At 48.0% G+C, this 18050-nt stretch overlaps 1 protein-coding gene across 4 annotated transcripts; it reads left to right on the top strand.

Moving 5' to 3' along the window:
- The first annotated feature begins 326 nt into the window (after positions 1-326).
- DCTN2 (dynactin subunit 2) lies at positions 327-18050 on the top strand. 4 transcript variants are annotated; one of them, XM_030938468.1, is made up of 16 exons: positions 445-631; positions 1549-1617; positions 9674-9679; positions 9851-9946; positions 12384-12480; positions 12684-12745; positions 13071-13169; positions 13776-13936; positions 14131-14275; positions 14923-14988; positions 15204-15242; positions 15418-15495; positions 15585-15656; positions 15895-15997; positions 16108-16199; positions 17437-18050. In XM_030938468.1, the coding sequence occupies exons 6-16, from the start codon at positions 12743-12745 to the stop codon at positions 17521-17523; spliced, it is 945 nt and encodes a 314-aa protein (XP_030794328.1). In that variant the 5' UTR covers positions 445-631; positions 1549-1617; positions 9674-9679; positions 9851-9946; positions 12384-12480; positions 12684-12742; the 3' UTR covers positions 17524-18050. The 4 variants fall into 4 exon arrangements, with proteins under 4 accessions (XP_010387258.1, XP_030794327.1, XP_010387259.1 ...); XM_010388956.1 differs by lacking the exon at positions 9851-9946 and having other exon boundaries at positions 327-631; XM_030938467.1 differs by lacking the exon at positions 9674-9679 and having other exon boundaries at positions 327-631.

Raw genomic sequence — 18050 nt, forward strand, 5'->3', positions numbered from 1 at the left:
CACAGTGTTAGCCAAGATGGTCTCGATCTCCTGACCTCGTGATCCGCCCGCCTCGGCCTCTCAAAGTGCTGGGATTACAGGGTTGAGCCACCGCGCCCGGCTTATTTTGTTTTTATAATACACAGTATCAAGCAAACTTGTTGTTTTTGAAACCCTGGCTGTGTCACAATATGACTAGCTGTATGATTTAATCTAGTCATTTTATTCCTGGGAGCCCAAAACAGGAATTATAAATGTTCTTTCACTGACTTGCTGAAATAGCTCCCCAAGGTTCGTTATTGTCGCTCCCCGCCCAAGCTCCGGTACACCAAAACTACACATCCCACAATCCTTGGCGGCGTCCCCTGGCCATTACCTCATTCCCTGGCCTCGTTCTCCCCAGTCCCGGCCTCTCCAGGGGTGTGGCAGCAGGGCTGTTCTCGCGACTTTTGCTTTACCCTTCTGCTGTGCTACTGCTGTCGCGAGACTTCCTGCTCATCTGCCGCTCCCTTTGCCGCCGCCTTAGCCCGGGACCCGAACCCAGCCTCTCCCCTATCCGAACACCGGCCCCGGCTCCTCCGAGGCAACGGTCCCCCAGCCCCGTCTCGCCGCCGCCATGGCGGACCCTAAATACGCCGACCTTCCCGGCATTGTGAGTACAAGGCCGGCCCCGGCTTCCCAGGACCGCGCCCCCGACCTCCCAAGGACCCCCAACAGAAACCAGCCCGCGACCCCTCCCGCCTGCAGCCCATCCTCCGCTCAAGGGCTCCCGCGGCTTGTTCTCCGACCGGCCGCAGCACCCCCCGAACTCTTCTGACCCGACTGGGCCGGGCCGCCTGACGGCTCACCAGGCCCCCTTTACGGCAGTCGCCGATAGCTCGGCGTACTCCGGGTACTGACCGCTTGTGCCCTAGTGTTTCCACCATCTGTGTCAGCGCCGCCCATGCCCCCGCCAAATCTCTCCATAAGACCCCCACCTCCCTACCCCAGACACACACACCAGACCACTTAGCGATTACCTTCATCCTGACAAGGAAAAGGTTACCATGGCAGAACCCTCTTGTGCCAGATGGGGAGCTCTATCCTTGGGGGAACCTGTGCCCTCCCCCACCTCCCACTCCCATGACAATCCTGGCGTGTACCTTTTGTGCTGCCCTGCCTGCTTCTCAAGGTGCGGGTTGGGACACAGGACTTTTGAGTACTAAGGTCCTGAGTCACTCTCAATCCTTGTGCCAGGGTAGTGGTGTACAGGGCCTAATTGGAGGATAGCCCTCACCTTCTTCGGCAGTGGTGATTGCCAAGGTCCTGCCCGCTTCTAGATTTAGGGTAACATCGTTGCTATCACTTACACTCACCGTTTACTGTCAGGTCCCAGTTGTCTCCGCTGTCATCCCTACCCCTTGAGACATGGGAATTGACATACTGTTGACTCACGGGGCAGGTGGAGGAGAAAGGACAGAACCCTGGTATCACACCCTGCCTTCTCCGTTAGCTTATTCAAATGGAGTGGGGTAAGGGGTGTTGCGATGCTGGGTAGTGAGGTTGGGTGGTCACTGCTTCTACCTGCAGGCCAGGAATGAGCCAGATGTTTATGAAACCAGCGACCTACCTGAGGATGATCAAGCGGAGTTTGATGCGGTAAGAATGTGTGCTGCCACAGATTCCTGCGAACTCTGACCTTTCTCCCCTAGACAGGTCCTTCCCTTTCTCTGGGGAGCTACAGCAATAAGCGGGTATGCCAACCCCAGTCTGGGTGGTATATAGGTTGCAGGACTTGAAAAGACCTTGCTGGGCTTGCAGCCACCAATGAGCAACGGCAGGAGGGAGAGTCATGTCAGTGGAATTACAGCTAACAACATCTGTTTGCAAGCCCTGACCCTTGGACCTTTTAAATGAAATTGAAATATCTCAAAACAGATTTGGGGCTAGTGACTTAGGCCCCTGGGTTCTAACCCATGGAAATGAATCATGAAGCCTGGGCACTTGTAATAAACTGCTACTGAGAACTGGACTTTGAAATATAGAGAAACACTTTTAAAATATGAATACCCAGTATCCACTGGGCAAGGAATTAAGAAAGTGATTCCAAGATTTTAGAGTAAAACAAATTTGAGGAAGAATTTCATATCAGCAGAGGTGAGACTGTGGTTGCAATTTTAGATCTGAGAACTCTGAGGATGGAGTACTTAGGTGCAGACACATTTTAACTGTGAGGGGAAACACTTAGCATGGTTTATTGAATGTGTTCATTCTGTGTTTTTTTGTGTGTGTGTGCAATGCAGAGGAAGAAATGTCACTGCCCCCAATGAGCCCCAGACTAATGGGGAATTAGGATACATATAGGAAACATATAGAAGGAAAAACAAAAAACAACAAAATTGAGTGAATGGAAATCAACATAGTAAAAACTCTGTTTAAGTGCCAAGGGGAGTGTTTATAGGATGTGTTTTAGGTTCTATTATTTCTGAAGAGAGCTGGGCTGGGATCACATTGGTAATGTGAGTTCTCAGTAAAGGTGTGTCCAAGAGTCATTGCAATATGCAGGCTCAGTTTGCTTGTCTGTAAGTCCTGTGGCTATTGTCTGTGGGGCTGGTTAGTTCTGGGGAATGCTGACTGCTGGCTTACAATGTATGGCTTGGCGTACTCACTTATTTCTTACTTGACCTCCCCCATGTGGAAGTGGTTCTTACATTGTGGGAAACACCTTCTCTGTCCCTTCTCCCAGTGGTGTGTTCCTTGTGGCTTCTGTATTTGCTGGCATGCCAATCTATCCCCCAAGCTTGAGTATCTTGGAGATAATGCAGATGATGTTGTTGCTCAAGGACCTGGGTGTGCACCTGTCACTCCAAGAGGCATCTTATAGGAAGCTGCCTCTGTCCTCACAGAATAGGAGTGTATACAGTTGGTTCTCTGTGTTTATGGGTTCTAAACCCACGGATTCAACCAACCACGAATGGAAAATATTTTTTAAAAATAAAAAATAGGCCTGATGCGGTGGCTCATACCTGTAATCCCAGCACTTTGGGAGGCTGAGGCAGGTGGATCATTTGAGGTCAGGAGTTCGAGACCCCATCTCGACTAAAAAATACAAAAATTAGCAAAGTGTGGTGGTGAGCACTTACAGCCCCAGCTACTAGGGAGGCTGAGGCAGGAGAATTGCTTGAACCCGGGAAGTGGAGGTTGCAGTGACCCGAGATTGCGCCACTGCACCCCAGCCGGGGCGACAGCAAGACTCTGTCTCAAAAAAAACCATTACAACAATAAAAAGAATACAAGGAGATCACTTGGACACAGGAAAGGAAGCATCACACACTGGGTCCTATTGTGGGGAGGGGGTGGGGGGAGGGATAGCATTAGGAGATATACCTAATGTAAATGATGAGTTAATGGGTGCAGCACACCAACATGGCACATGTATACATATGTAACAAACCTGCATGTTGTGCACATGTACCCTAGAACTTAAAGTATAAAAAAAAAAATACAAAATTTAAAAACACAATATAACAACTATTTACATAGCATTTACATTGTACTAGGTATTTTAAATCTAGATATGATTTAAAGTATACAAGAGGATGTGTGTAGGCTATATGCAGATACTGAGCCAATTTATACAGAAGATGTGAACATGTGCAGATTTTGGTATCAAGGGAGGTCCTGCAACCAGTCTCCCACAGTTGCCAAGGGATAGCTGTACGCTGAGAACTTTACTGCACTACCACAGTTCAGACTATTCAACTTAGGCTTAGGCTTCTGCCCTTCATGGTGAGATAATGAATAGAACTCTTTCCTTTTGTCGCTGACTGTGATACAAACAGGTAGTTTCACAGTAATCCCCTTTCTAAACAAAAAAATATATATTGTCATTCCTGTTTGAAGATACTGGGATATCTCTTAATAAAAAGGAGATGACACCCATTCCAGGTGTGGAAGAACCTGACTGTGCAGCTCTGAGTGGCTGTTTCTCCCCCAGAGCCTGAACAGCCTATTTTAGTAGCATCTAGTGGGGTGGCTGATGAGGAGAGGATACCATGAGTGTTCATTTCCTGTGGCATATTGCCCAGGGTGCCAGTATAGAAGTGCATATGAGCTGAATGGCAAATAGAAGAAGAGTCTAATTGTTTCTGTCACCTAAAGCTCAGCTAAGTGACTCTCTGTCACTAGGGAGGAATGGGGTGGGCAGACCTTCAGCCGCGTCAGGAGCCCTAAAAGCCAAGATGTTTCCTGATGTCAGCTAATGTCTCTGGCCCCGGCATGTCCCTATGGGGCTTGCAGCTTTCGGGAAGTCAGCTGAGTAATGGCTCTGCCGCTGCTTTTAATACTGACGTAAATATCCAATTTGAGGAGCAGTGAATTGTATGCTTAGATAATCTAGAAATGTCATGTCCATGAGGCCTGGGATCTCACCAGCAGCCTGTTTCCTGCCTACCTGCCCAAGACCTAGTATGAGTGACAGTGCACATGACCTGTCTTGTGGCTGAACCATGAGATTTTCAGTCACCTTTTTTTGTGTGTTTTTTTGAGACGGAGTCTCGCTCTGTCGCCAGGGTGGAATGCGGTGGCGTGATCTTGGCTCACTGCAAGCTCCACCTCCCGGGTTCACGCCATTCTCCTGCCTCAGCCTCCCAAGTAGCTGGGACTACAGACGCCCACCACCATGCCTGGCTAATTTTTTTGTATTTTTAGTAGAGATGGGGTTTCACCATGTTAGCCAGGATGGTCTCGATCTCCTGACCTTGTGATCCACCTGCATTGGCCTCCCAAAGTGCTGGGATTACAGGCGTGAGCCACCGTGTCCAGCCTCAGTCACCTTTTTTCTTTCTTTTTTTTTTTTCTTTTTTTTTTTTTTGAGACGGAGTCTCGCTCTGTCGCCCAATCTGGAGTGGAGTGCAGTGGCCGGATCTCAGCTCACTGCAAGCTCCGCCTTTCAGGTTCACGCCATTCTCCTGCCTCAGCCTCCCGAGTAGCTGGGACTACAGGCGCCCGCCACCTCATCCGTCTAGGTTTTTTGTATTTTTTAGTAAAGACGGGGTTTCACCGGGTTAGCCAAGATGGTCTCGATCTCCTGACCTCGTGATCCGCCCGTCTCGGCCTCCCAAAGTGCTGGGATTACAGGCTTGAGCCACCGCGCCCGGCCCTCAGTCACCTTCTTAACCCCTGACAACAGCATTCTCTGCCTTAATCTTCAGATTATTTTCAACTTTAATTTTCTCAGTTTTTAAAGTAGGTAAGATATGCACAGGGAACAGAGGATTCAAGGCTAAGTAGTGAAAAATCTGCCTCCCACCCCTGCCTACCACCACTCAGTTCTCTTCCCTAGAGACAACCAATATGGACAGCCTCTTGTGGAACCTTTCAGGGGGTCTGCAGATTTCTTTCTGTTTTTTGAGACAGAGTCTCACTCTTTCCCCCAGGCCAGAGGGCAGTGGCACAATCTTGGCTCACTGCAACCTTTGCCTCCCCAGTTCAAGTGATTCTCCTGCCTCAGCCTCCCGAGTAGCTGGAATTACAGGCATGCGCCACCACATCTGGCTAACTTTTTGTATTTTTAGTAGAGATGGGGTTTCACCATGTTGACCATGCTGGTCTCGAACTCCTGGCCTCAAGTGATCCAGCCATTTTGGCCTCCCAAAGTGCTGGGATTACAGGCGTGAGCTACCATGCCAGCCAGGTCTCCAGATTTCTGTCTGAAGGAATAGTCAAGTTGTGTCGACCCCACTGCTCCATAACTTTCTTCCTCGGATTCCTCCACTGTGGAAGAAATTGGGCTACTGAAGGAAAAATGTCCTCAGACATCCCTTAAAGATTTAAATTGCTAATTTAACTTAAACATAAACATTTTCTGATTCCCATAGTGGGGAGGATGGGGGAGGAAAGCATAAAAGATTTAAAGTTTGCTACAGATGATCCTGAATTTTTTTTTTTTTTTTTTTTTTGAGATGGAATTTCACTCTTTTTGCCCAGACTGGAGTGCAATGGCGTGATCTTGGCTCACTGCAATCTCCACCTCCCGAGTTCAAGAGATTCTCCTGCCTCAGCCTCCCGAGTAGCTGGAATTACAGGTGTCCATCACCACACCCGGCTATTTTTTTGTGTTTTTAGTAGAGACAGGGTTTCACCATGTTGGCTAGGCTGGTCTCGAACCCCTGACCTCAGGTGATCCACCCACCTCGGCCTCCCAGAGTGCTGGGATTACAAGCATGAGCCAACCGTGCCTGGCCAATCCTGATTTTTCTACTCTCCCTTTAAAACAATTTTATCAGGAAGTAAAATCTTCTAGAACCAGGAAAGTGCCCAGGCTGTAGCCCTTTCCTCCTCAATCTGGGAAGATCTCTTTGCACTTCAGACACTGCCAGGTTAATTGGGGCAATAGGCTTGCTTGGAGATTTTTCTTAAAATGTTTGGAAAACTAATTCCCAAATAGAATTCCACCCACACACACCCCCACTCTAACCCCCGGGCCCACCGCCTGCCTTGGGTCGGTAAGGCTTTCTGCTAATGGCTTTTGAACTGCTGGAATAAGGTAAATTAAGAAAAATCTCATTAGAAACAATTTAGCTTCTCTCTTTATGGCGTAACTACCCCCAGTAAAAGGGGAAAAAATGACCTAGCCATAGTTTGAGGTGGCCCTGGCAGAGGCTTCATTTCTCCAAAAGGTAGATATTACTGGACACTCCTGAGATGAGAAACAGTAGGTCTCTTCCTTACAGTTTAGAAGATCCTGGAGTATGCTTGATTGTGTTCATTGACTGTTGGCACACTTGAACTTACCTGAGTTTTTCCTAATGCTTCCCCCATCCTCCCTCCTCACCACCTTGCCTGGACACTAGTTTGCACAAGTAAGACCATTCAATGCTTCTTCTCTGCATGTTTTTTTCATCTGCCATCTCGCATGCAATGTTCTGCCACTGTGCTATTGTTGTAGCTAATCGTTTTAAATTCCAGTGAGTCCCTGGCTGGGTCACTGAGGGTCCTGCTGGCCTTATGTTTAAAGATCATTAATCAAGGGTTAGAAACAGCTATGATCCATGAATCATTGTCTCTTCCCCTTGTGAGGTCTGCAGAGTAAAACTGTCCAATGGAGGATGGGATAGAAGCATGGAGGCTATAAATGCTTTCGAACATGAGGCATTTAGGGGCTGGAGTTAGAAGAGAATTGCCTTTCTCCTCCTCAGACTAAGATCAAATGAAGATATTTTTTGTGGAACGACTTTTAGCTATTCTAGACAAGGATAGAGAACAAAAGGGATGACAGCCACAGTCCTCAGTTCTTGGCTGTATGTGGATTATCTCTGGGAAAAACTCATTTTAATATTCCCCTATGCTAGGTCTTCAGAGAAATGTAAATGGGATCAGAAGGAGGTTTATATGCAATTGTAAAATAATAACTTGGATTATTTGTGCTTTTGTGAGTCTTTCTGTTTCTGCACCCCTCCTTTTGCAATGGATGGATGGATGGTCAGCAATATATTGATCCATCCCGGACAGTTTTACTCTACAGCTCTGTCCATCTTCCTTGTCATCATGGTTTTGAAGTCCCCCGGCTGCAGTGTTGGCGTATAGCCTGAATAGGCTCAGAGAATAGCAGTGGCCACTTTCCCTGTCTGATTTAGAACCTCAGGTCTTGCCCTCTGAGGCATAGCCACTTAGCCAAACAGCCCTGGGGGGTCTGAGAGTCCGTTAGTGAAAGAGACTGGGAGTCGCATACTAGGTAAGCTGGCACCCGGGATCAGGGCACTTGAAATCTTCCAATCAAGGTGACTAGTACTACTGCAGGTTTTGCAGGAATCATGCCTAAAATCTCATTATCCTTCAACCCACCCATAGGACAGACCTGGAGGTGGTATATACTATCTGCAAACTAATATACCACTTTTCCTTTTCTTTGATTTTCTGTCCTCCCTATTCTTCCCAGTTCACTTGGTTTGAACTTGAGCTTATGGCCCATTGTCTTCTCTCTCTCCTTGAGTTTCTCCCAAGCTGGTTTTAGCTTGGTGGGACAAATCAGAGAAAGGTATAGTGTGTGTATTTCTCCTTTGTGTTTGCATGTGTGCACCTGTGGGTGCTTATGCCCACTCTATGCAGAGACATCCCAGCTTCGACCACAGGACAGGACCTGGAGCCACCTCTACCCTGAACTGAAAGAGTAATCTTTTTTTTTTGGAGACAGAGTCTCACTCTGTCGCCCAGGCCAGAGTGCAGTGGCATGATCTCGGCTCACTACAACCTCCGCCTCCTGGGTTCAACTGCAACCTCCACCTCCCGGGTTCACATGATTCTCCTGTCTTAGCCTCCTGAGTAGCTGGGATTATAGGTGCCCACCACCATGCCTGGCTGATTTTGTATTTTTAGTAGAGATGGGGTTTCACCATGGTGGCCAGGCTGGTCTCAAACTCCTGACCTCAAGTGATCCACCCGCCTCGCCCTCCCAAAGTGCTGGGATTACAGACGTGAAACACTGTGCCTGGCGGAAAGAGGAATCTTGGCTGGGACCCTAGCATCACCTAGGGAACGGAGAGGTTGTGGGTCAGAGGTATCTGGATGAAATACTGGTGAAAGGAAGCACTTGTTTTTAATCCCACCATGTTTTTTCATATGCACACAACCATCCTCAACCTTCCATACTTCCATCTACCCATCAGCAGAGCTCCTAGAAAGGCAGGGCATACCACTGGATATCCCCTCCTGGCAGTTCGAAACCAGCCTTGCCTGGAAGTGGGAGCCTTATCTATGTTGCCCAGACTCAAATAAGGCCTCTTGGAAATACTCTCACCCTTCCCCCTTGTCTACCCTCCAACCCCTGTGAATCTTGTGAACAGAGGGTTGAAGAAACATGTTCTGCACATGCGCTGGTAGCTATGAATCTTGGTGTCCCCTGGACCCATCATGGCAGAATTGCTCTGGATCCCTCGGAGCTGCGGGGTGAGTTATCAACCACTCAAGGTGGAGGCAAACATGCCAGGCTGCGTGAGGGACCAGGAGCAGCCCTGCCTCTTCCCTTGCAGGAGGAAATGAGAATGGATCTATACTTAGGTATTTCATCATTCCTTAAACTCACCATCTGTACCTGACATATTTTGTTCTGTCTCACCTAAAGTCTTATCAGACTTCCTACCTGATCGCTCTCATTGTGACTGATTCTGCCATCCAAATGTCTGATTTTTCACAGCTAGAGAAACCAAGAGATAAGAAGACAAGGGCCATGAACTAAGAAGGGGAACTCCTCTCCTGAGAATTATTGACCCTCTATCAGCTACAAGTCCTAAGAATCTCTTAACTTCTGCTTCATCTTCTGCCATTTCTAATAGCTTCCTCACCACCTCAGCCTTCTCTCCCCAGTTTCCTATTCCATGCCACTGGCTTGTAACATCTAACTCCTAGTTTTCAGATGATCCTAAACTGCTGCTGTTAATGGCAACGCTTCATGACATCCTCACCACCAGAGGGAAAAGGGTCTCATGCTGTTCTTTCTCTTGGGGTATATGGTGACCCCAGCTGAAATTTCTTGGCCCCTAAATTTCACTAGGCTCCCCTGGGGCCCTGTGGTGCAGTGTGTTTGAAGACTGTCATGTAGTGCATGTGACAATTTGCTAATAACAATTTTGTCTTTTTTTTCCCTCCCTCATCCCCATTCCCCCACTCCCTTTCCTTTTAACTCTTTTGATTTTCTCACCTCTGGGGAAACCACAAGGAGCTGGTAAGAAGCCTGACCTTTCATCTGCTTTTTAACGGGGTGTGCTATGATGAGCAGTTGTTTCTCTGTCCTTTAGACTCTACTAAATCTTTCGTTCCTCTATTCAGTCCCACACCCAGCCTTCTCCTATCTCACAAGTCACTGTAATTATACTGCCCCCAACTCATGCCCCAGATCTTCAAGACACTGCTGGAGTAGATGCTACTGGAGGACTAGAGTGTGCCCCCCAGGCCACAGCCTTGGAGAGGCTCCAGAGGATGCCAGCGCCAGGTAGCCCAACTGGCCCAGGACACTCTCCTATAGCAGGAATGAAAATGCTGTCTGTCCCTGTGACTGTCCAGAACCTCTGAGACTCACCGTCTGTGTGTTGACCCTCTTTTACTCCCTGCTTTCACTACTCAGGAACATAAATAAGAAAGTAGGTTCCCATCTGCATAGTGCCCGCCCATAATAAGGGCTTAACAAATGGTAGCTCTGATTAATTTTTTTCCTGGGTCTGTAGGTTATGCCTCCCATTCCTCTTTTTTAAGAGGATTAAACAAAAGAGGATGGGTGGGATTGGCCTGGATTGGGGCTTTCACAGGGAGAAGTGGCATATTCCTGAGTATAAACTTCAGAGAAGATGGTTGTCTATCCTTAGCCTGAGCTCTTCTCAGTTGATAAGAGGCCAGAGACCACACAGCTATTAGATGGGTGGGTGTTCTGGCTGTAACATTTCAGAACAGGTTAAAGAGATAATCACTGGGGACTCAAATGTCTCTTCCCCCGGGCACTGGCATATGGGACATTGAGTCCTTTTGTTTTCCCTTGATCTATAGCTCTTGCCCCTTTGCCCAGTAATTCCCTGAGGAAGAGGTAAAGATCAAAGTTGATAATTTGTCCTTTCCCCTTCTTCCCTTATTTTTAAAGCTGCCACCCACACTGATTCCTGTTCTGACTAATAGAGCAGAAATGAAGGAAGGAGCTTCCTTCTATCTGCTTTTCTTTCTCAATGATGTCCCACCATGTCCCCCTCACATCCTTTCCCCACATACGTACACAGAGGCAGAGGTTCTCAGTCCTGGCTGTAGGTTAGAATCACCTGGATATCTGGCCCTACCCCAGATTAGAATCTCTAGAAGTGGGCCCAGGCCTTTTTTTTTCTTTTCTTTTCTTTTCTCTCTCTTTTTTTTTTTTTTGAGACAGGGTCTCACTCTGTTGCCCAGGCTGGAGTGCAGTGGCATGATCTCTGCTCACTGCAACCTCCACCTGCCAGGCTCAAGTGACCCTTCCACCTCAAGCCTCCTGAGTAGCTGGGACCACAGGCATGTGCCACAATACCCAGCTATTTTATATTTTTTATAGAGATGGGATTTCCCTGTGTTGCCCAGGCTGGTCTTGAACTCCTGAGATCCACCCGCCTTGGCCGAACTTTGGGAAGCCAAGGTGGGTGGATCACTTGGACCCGAATTCCAAGTGATCCACCCGCCTCGGCCTCCCAAAGTGCTGGGACTACAGACAGGCTTGAGCCGCCATTGCCTGGCTGTCTCTTAAAAAAATAAAAATAAAAATAAAAATAAAAATAAAATTCTAAGTGATTCTAACATGCAGCCTGGGGTGAGAACCATTGTTCTAGGTGAAAGACGGAAGGTTCATTTTGCCTTCCTCCTGTAGATAGTGGAAATGCCATCCCCAACAGAAAAGGACTCCTGGGTCTCCCTTCTACTTTCAGTACTCTGTTGGGAGCTGTCAGGCTTCTGACAATTGAAAAAGGGACATGCAGTCAGGAGTGCTTGGTGCAGTCTTGCTGTTGTCACTGGAATCTGAACAGCATGTAGATATCTAGTAAGGAGGGAACCTCTCTGCTTCAGTTTCTAGGGTGAAGTCTCTTTTACCACCTACTGTGTCCCCTGTTTTTGGAAGAACTTCAGTGCTTAAAGCACGGCAGAGGAGTCAGGGAGAAAAATCAGATGCTGCAGCATCTCTGAAGAGATGCTGGGCTATCTCCATTTCAGAGCTTACATGTGGCTCTTGCCCATGGCTACTCTTGGCAAGCAGATATTGCCTATGTTAGTTGCTTCTGAGATGTCCCATAAAGATAATCCAGTAAGCCCTTGCCCCTTCTCCCTATCCCTGAATTTGCTGGCCTCATGGCAGCCTGGAAATCAGGCTTCTGGTCAGGCCCTCTGTTGGCCTTCTTTTTGTACTAAGAGCTTGTGTCTTACCTTCAGCAGGTTTAAAGTCCTAATATTCACACTCAGGGTTAGTGGCTTGATTATCTGCCTTCCCTCCTCTTTCCTTCTAGCAAGTATAGGAGGTTAGCATTAAAATGAACTTGCTCAGCGGGCAAGGAGATTTACTTTTGGGAGGGGGAGGTTAAAAGAGGTCAGGTTGGTTTCTTGCCTTGAGTGCATGGTGTGTGCCAGACAACTGGGAGGGGTAGGGTGGGGGGATGGGAAGGCTTATGTACAGACAGGGTGGGGAGGTTATGCTCCCTCTGTTCCCAGTTGAATGAGGGTGTTAATATTTATACAACTGAGGCTCCAAATTTACCAGGAAGCTTCAGTTTCCTAGGTTGAGCCTGGGTAGGCACCTTGGAATAGAGCCACCCTTCTTTCCCCTTGGACAGGTAGGGCCCAGTCACCTAATGGTTTGGGGATTTTGTGGGGCAGAGTAAGACTAGAGTGGGAATGAGTCTGTCCGTGTCCTAAACTCCCTGTTCTTGCAGGAGGAGCTGACAAGCACAAGTGTGGAACACATCATTGTCAATCCTAATGCTGCCTATGACAAGTTCAAGGACAAGAGAGTGGGGACAAAGGGACTTGGTGAGACTGGACTGGAAGCTGGGTGGGGGGAAGACTGGAGGGTAAGCATGAGAAGTGGTTTCCTGTCCTAAGGTCTTAGTGACTTGTGCTCAGGGGAAGGGGTCCCTCATGGAGATCTTTTATGGAAGCCCTGACAGTCACCTAAGACCATGACTGCCTTGGGCCTAGATCAGGTCTTCAGTTCCATCTTCTTTTCTTGGCAGATTTCTCAGATCGTATTGGAAAAACCAAGAGGACAGGATATGAATCTGGAGAATATGAGATGGTTTGTTGTGTGTGTGTGTTGATGGGAATGGTGTAGTGACCCTATCTAGCAGACATGTAGTAGGGAGATCAAGGGATACAGGTGGGATTCTGTTTCTCCTCTGTTCCTGAGGAAGCAGCAGGATGCAGCCAGGGAACCTCTGCCCCACTACTGTTTGTTCTGGAGAGCCTCCAGCCCTCTGGCTATCCTCAGTTCTTTGGTACTAGGGTGTTACGGATTCTCAATTGGATATGATACCTTTATGACTTAGGCCCAGGGTGTGGATGAATTCTTGAGGCTCCCTATAATCAGATGTATAACATTACCCTCTGTGCTTGCTCTCTAGCTTGGAGAGGGTCTGGGAGTGAAGGAGACACCCCAGCAAAAGTACCAGCGCCTACTGCATGAGGTCCAAGAACTGACAACTGAAGTTGAAAAAATCAAGGTAACCACAAACTCTCTTCTCCACTTTCTGTTGTGACTTACACAGTAGAGGAAGACCTCAAGCAAGAAGAGAAAGATTCCCTGCCTGGCCGGGCACGGTGGTCACGCCTGTAATCCTACCACTTTGGGAGGCCAAGGCGGGCAGATCACCTGAGGTCAGGAGTTCAAGACCAGCCAGGCCAACATGATGAAACCCCATCTGTACTAAAAAAATACAAAAAATTAGCCAGGCGTGGCGGCACATGCCTGTAATCCCAGCTACTCAGGAGGCTAAGGCAGGAGAATTGCTTGAACTCGGGAGGTGGAGGTTGCAGTGAGCTGAGATCATGCCACTGCACTCCAACCTGGGCAACAGAGCGATACTCCATCTCAAAAAACAAAAGAAAGATAGAAAGATTCCTTAAGCTCCTCGATAAAGGGGCTAAGGTTTCCAGAGTTTAGAAATATGCATCCATCTGTATGCAGTGCAACATACAGGTGGGCAGTCTGTCACGCTAAAAACCATCCCAGTGACCTCCAGCTACAACTACCTGTAAAGGGCTTGACCTGTTTTTTTGCTTTTTGATTCATTCTTGCCATCCCCCGATTCTACCTTTTTTCACACTAGACGACAGTGAAGGAGTCAGCCACAGAGGAGAAGCTGACCCCTGTGGTGTTGGCTAAACAGCTGGCAGCCCTGAAGCAGCAGCTGGTTGCTTCCCACCTGGAGAAGCTGCTGGGACCAGATGCTGCAATCAACCTTACTGACCCTGATGGCGCCCTGGCTAAGTGGGTACCCTACTTTGTTGAAAAATCATTGCTGATTGGGATTGTAGATGGACTCAGCCAGCTACTGACAGGGGTGCTAAGTGGCAGAGAAGTGGCCTAGATGTTTCTTAATGCTGATTATGAGCCAAAAGTGAGGGAGAGTGACTGACCCTCCTCCTTCCAGTCATGATATTATTACTCGGTCTCCTAACTAGGCGCCTACTGCTGCAGCTGGAAGCAACGAAGAACAGCAAAAGTGGCTCAGGGGGAAAAACCACTGGGACCCCCCCAGATAGCAGCCTTGTCACTTATGAACTACACTCTCGGCCTGAGCAGGACAAGTTCTCTCAAGCTGCCAAAGTAAGTGTGGATACAGTGTTGGTTGGGAAGCCAAGGGGAGACGTGGCCCTAGAGATTTTCCTGTCTCTTTCCAAGGAGAGGGTGCTGGGAAGGCTTCTGATTCCTCTGATTCCTCTTGATTCCTCTTCTGATTCCTCATTCTCTATGTTTCTTTCTTTTCTTTTTTTTTTTTTTTTTTTCCGAGACACAGTCTTGCTCTGTTGCCCAGGCTGGTGTGCAGTGGTGCTATCTCAGCTCACTGCAAGCTCCGCCTCCCGGGTTCACACCATTCTCCTGCCTCAGCCTCCTGAGTAGCTGGGACTACAGGCGCCCACCACCAGGCTGGGTTAATTTTTTGTATTTTTAGTGGAGATGGGGTTTCACCGTGTTAGCCAGGATGGTCTCGATCTCCTGACCTCGTGATCCGCCCACCTCGGCCTCCCAAAGTGGTGGGATTACTGGCGTGAGCCGCTTTACCTGGCCTCATTCTCTATGTTTTCCTTGCCCATCTACCTTCGGTTAGGATTTTAAAATTGTGGCTAGGTATGTGTTCCAGGGAAAGGAGTCCCTTGGGGTGGCAAGTGGCACGCAGAGTAGAACAGGATCGTATTCCTCCCACTGCAGCAGCAGGGAAGCAGACGGCAATCTCACCTCCTTCCTCCCACTAGGTCGCAGAACTTGAAAAGCGCCTGACAGAGCTGGAGGCAGCTGTACGTTGTGATCAGGATGCTCAGGTCAGGTGTTCTCCTGTACATAATCTGAGCCTTAGACCCTGCAACTCTAGGCCTTAAGGTCTACAACATTCCACATACGCCTGGGAGGAATCATCAAAGGGCTTCAGTTACAGAGATCAGCTAGTGGGTTCCCAGCTAGAACCAGGAAAGATGGGAGAAGATGATAATCATGGAGATATAAGGACCACTGACTTCTTCCCTCCCTTTCCCACCAGAATCCCCTTTCTGCAGGTCTACAGGGAGCCTGTCTCATGGTGAGTTTGGAAGAAACTGGAGTGTTTGGATTGCAGAGGGGATAATTGGGATTGGGTTTGCTTTGAGGATTATTTTTGAGTTTGTAGCTATGTATTAATTTAGTGAAATATGGGAGGCCTCTTCCTAGTCTGATCCTTTCCTCTTCATGATGCTTGTCCCAACTCCCATCCCCAGGAGACTGTAGAGCTGTTGCAAGCAAAGGTGAGCGCCCTGGACCTTGCAGTTTTGGATCAAGTAGAGGCTCGGCTACAGGTATTAAATGGAGGGAAAATTAAATTATGGATAGCTTGGGACTTTGGAAGCCCTTGATGCCCTATCAACCTTAAAATCTGTGTTTTCAGAGTGTCCTGGGAAAGGTGAACGAGATTGCCAAGCATAAAGCCTCTGTGGAAGATGCAGATACACAAAGCAAGGTCAGGAAGACACCTTTCCCATCTCCTTTCCACTCCCTCAGATTCTCCGAGTGGCAGTGTCAAAGCATGAGAACACACTGACTCCCCATCTTCATTAAGCTCTTATCACCTGGGAAGGTCAGGGCAGTGCTTCCCTCTGCCCACTTGATCCTTTTCCCCACTATGGTGAAGTAGCAGTCTGTGCTTACTGACCTGGCTGCCTCAGCCATCCCCTGTGGGCCCTATTGTGTCCCTTCAGGTGCACCAGCTATATGAAACTATACAGCGCTGGAGCCCCATTGCCTCCACCCTCCCTGAGCTGGTGCAGAGACTTGTCACCATCAAGCAGCTGCACGAGCAAGGTGGGAGGCCAGCTGCCAGGAGTGCTAAGAGAAGTTGAAAAATGGGCAACTTTCGGTCCCCTCCCTCATCTTGGATTCTAGTCTCAACCATACTTTTCTTACTTTTGTAGCCATGCAGTTTGGTCAGCTCCTGACACACTTGGATACCACCCAGCAGATGATTGCTAATTCCCTGAAGGACAATACCACCCTCTTGACCCAGGTGTGTGCCCCTTTGTTGATCTGCCTCCTTTTTCTAGCATGTACAAACTAGGTTCTCTAGTGTTACAGGGTTCTGCCGTAGCCTATTTTGTAGCATGGTGTTGTGGCAGGGGGTTGGTCTGGAGACTCCATCATGTTTTCAATGTGAAGGCCCTTCAACAACTTAACCTATGAACCTCCATCTTTCCATTTGGGAAATTATACCTCCCTCAGAGTTATAGAGATGAGGTGAAATAATATGGGCAAATTGTTAGGGGCTAGTGAACATGTTTTCTTATAAAACCTCACTCTTTCCCTCTGTCGTCTCAGCTTTACTCTCCCTGATAAGCACAGTATACTGGAAGGAATCTGGGCTTTGAAGTTAGAAGCCAGGCCCTAATCTGGTTCTGTTGCTTCCTTTCTGACCCTGGACAATGAGCCTCACCTAGTTCCTTCATTCTTTTAGTAATGCCTGGCACACAGCAAGTCCACAATTTCTTTTTATTATTTTATTTTTTATTTTTAAGACAGAGTTTCGCTGTCACCCAGGCTGGAGTGCAGTGGCACGATCTCAGCTCACTGCAGCCTCCACCTCCCAGGCTCAAGCGATTCTCCTGACTCAGCCTATTGAGTAGCTGGGATTACAGGGCACACACCACCACACCTAATTTTTGTTTTTTTTAGTAGAGACGGGGTTTCACCATGTTGTCCAGGGTGGTCTCAAACTCCTGACCTGAAGTGATCCACCCGCCTCAGCCTCCCAAAGTGCTGGGATTACAGGTGGGAGCCACTGCACCTGGCCGCAAGTCCACAATTTCTGTTGGAGGCACTATTCTCAGTGCTGGAAGGAGCATTAAAGTCAAGAGACCAGCATCAATCACAGGATCACTGAGATAAATGAAAAAATATATAAAGGACTTAGAATAATATCCTTTCTCCAGAGCAGTTTTCTAACATTTTGAACTAGTGAAACGCTCATTTCAACAAAATCTTATTTAGCTCTCATTGCATAAAACATTTTAAAAAACTGTTCTGGTTGAAGTCAGGATGGGAATTCTCAAGAGTCCTGCCTGCTTGGCACACCTAGAGCTTGGTCTGTGGTACTCTAAGGGTAGCTTGAAAATTGGTGCTATAAACATCCCCCCTGTGGCCCACAAACTGCTTCCATTTCTTGTCTTCTCTCAGAGAATTCCTTCAGGTCCTCATCCAGTTAAGCATCTGGACCTGACAAAGAATAAAACCTCTCTATCACTTTGTAGGTGCAGACAACCATGCGTGAAAACCTGGCCACAGTTGAGGGGAACTTTGCCAGCATTGATGAACGGATGAAGAAGCTGGGAAAGTGAGCACATTTGGGAGCTGGAGAACAGGGGTAATCCCTACCCCTGTGAACTGTTAACAGCTTACATAGGGTTTCCCCTTTACTATAACTCTAGCATCCCCATCCCATTTGACACTGGGGGCAAGGGTTCTTCTTGCATGTGGGGTTTATACTCCTCCCCTGATGAATAGAGTGGTAGCTAGGGGTTGGTTATTAGAAGGTGGTCTCCCCTCAGGCCTGGGGGATAAGGACGTGGGACCAGCCACATGCCAGCTCATGTCCAATACTGCTTTGCCTGGTGTGGGGAAGGATTGGGTCTTGTCCTCCAACACAGCTTCTGTGGCTGACTGTAATACCGTACAACTGTTTCTGACCATTAAATGCTGTTGTACTCTGTGTGGCCTCTGCTGTGTTTCCTGGGGAGGAAGCAGCACCAGGACACAGGCATTCATCGTAACAGGCAATCTAAGCCACTCTATACTACAACAGATGGATTTAAATTGTAACCTGTTCTTACCAAAGAACTAAATAAAAAAGGAGTACAGAGCCAGA

The sequence above is a fragment of the Rhinopithecus roxellana genome, chromosome 10 (assembly GCF_007565055.1).
Source record: "Rhinopithecus roxellana isolate Shanxi Qingling chromosome 10, ASM756505v1, whole genome shotgun sequence".
Taxonomy (NCBI): Eukaryota; Metazoa; Chordata; class Mammalia; order Primates; family Cercopithecidae; genus Rhinopithecus; species Rhinopithecus roxellana.

What these genes read in the sequence shown, in the direction of transcription:
- DCTN2 (XM_010388956.1), top strand. Translation starts at nt 596, where the DNA reads ATGGCGGACCCTAAATACGCCGACCTTCCCGGCATT. An exon ending in GTTGTGATCAGGATGCTCAG is followed by an intron (nt 14,989 to 15,203) that starts GTCAGGTGTTCT and finishes CTTTCCCACCAG; the next exon opens with AATCCCCTTTCTGCAGGTCT. An exon ending in ATGCAGATACACAAAGCAAG is followed by an intron (nt 15,657 to 15,894) that starts GTCAGGAAGACA and finishes GTGTCCCTTCAG; the next exon opens with GTGCACCAGCTATATGAAAC.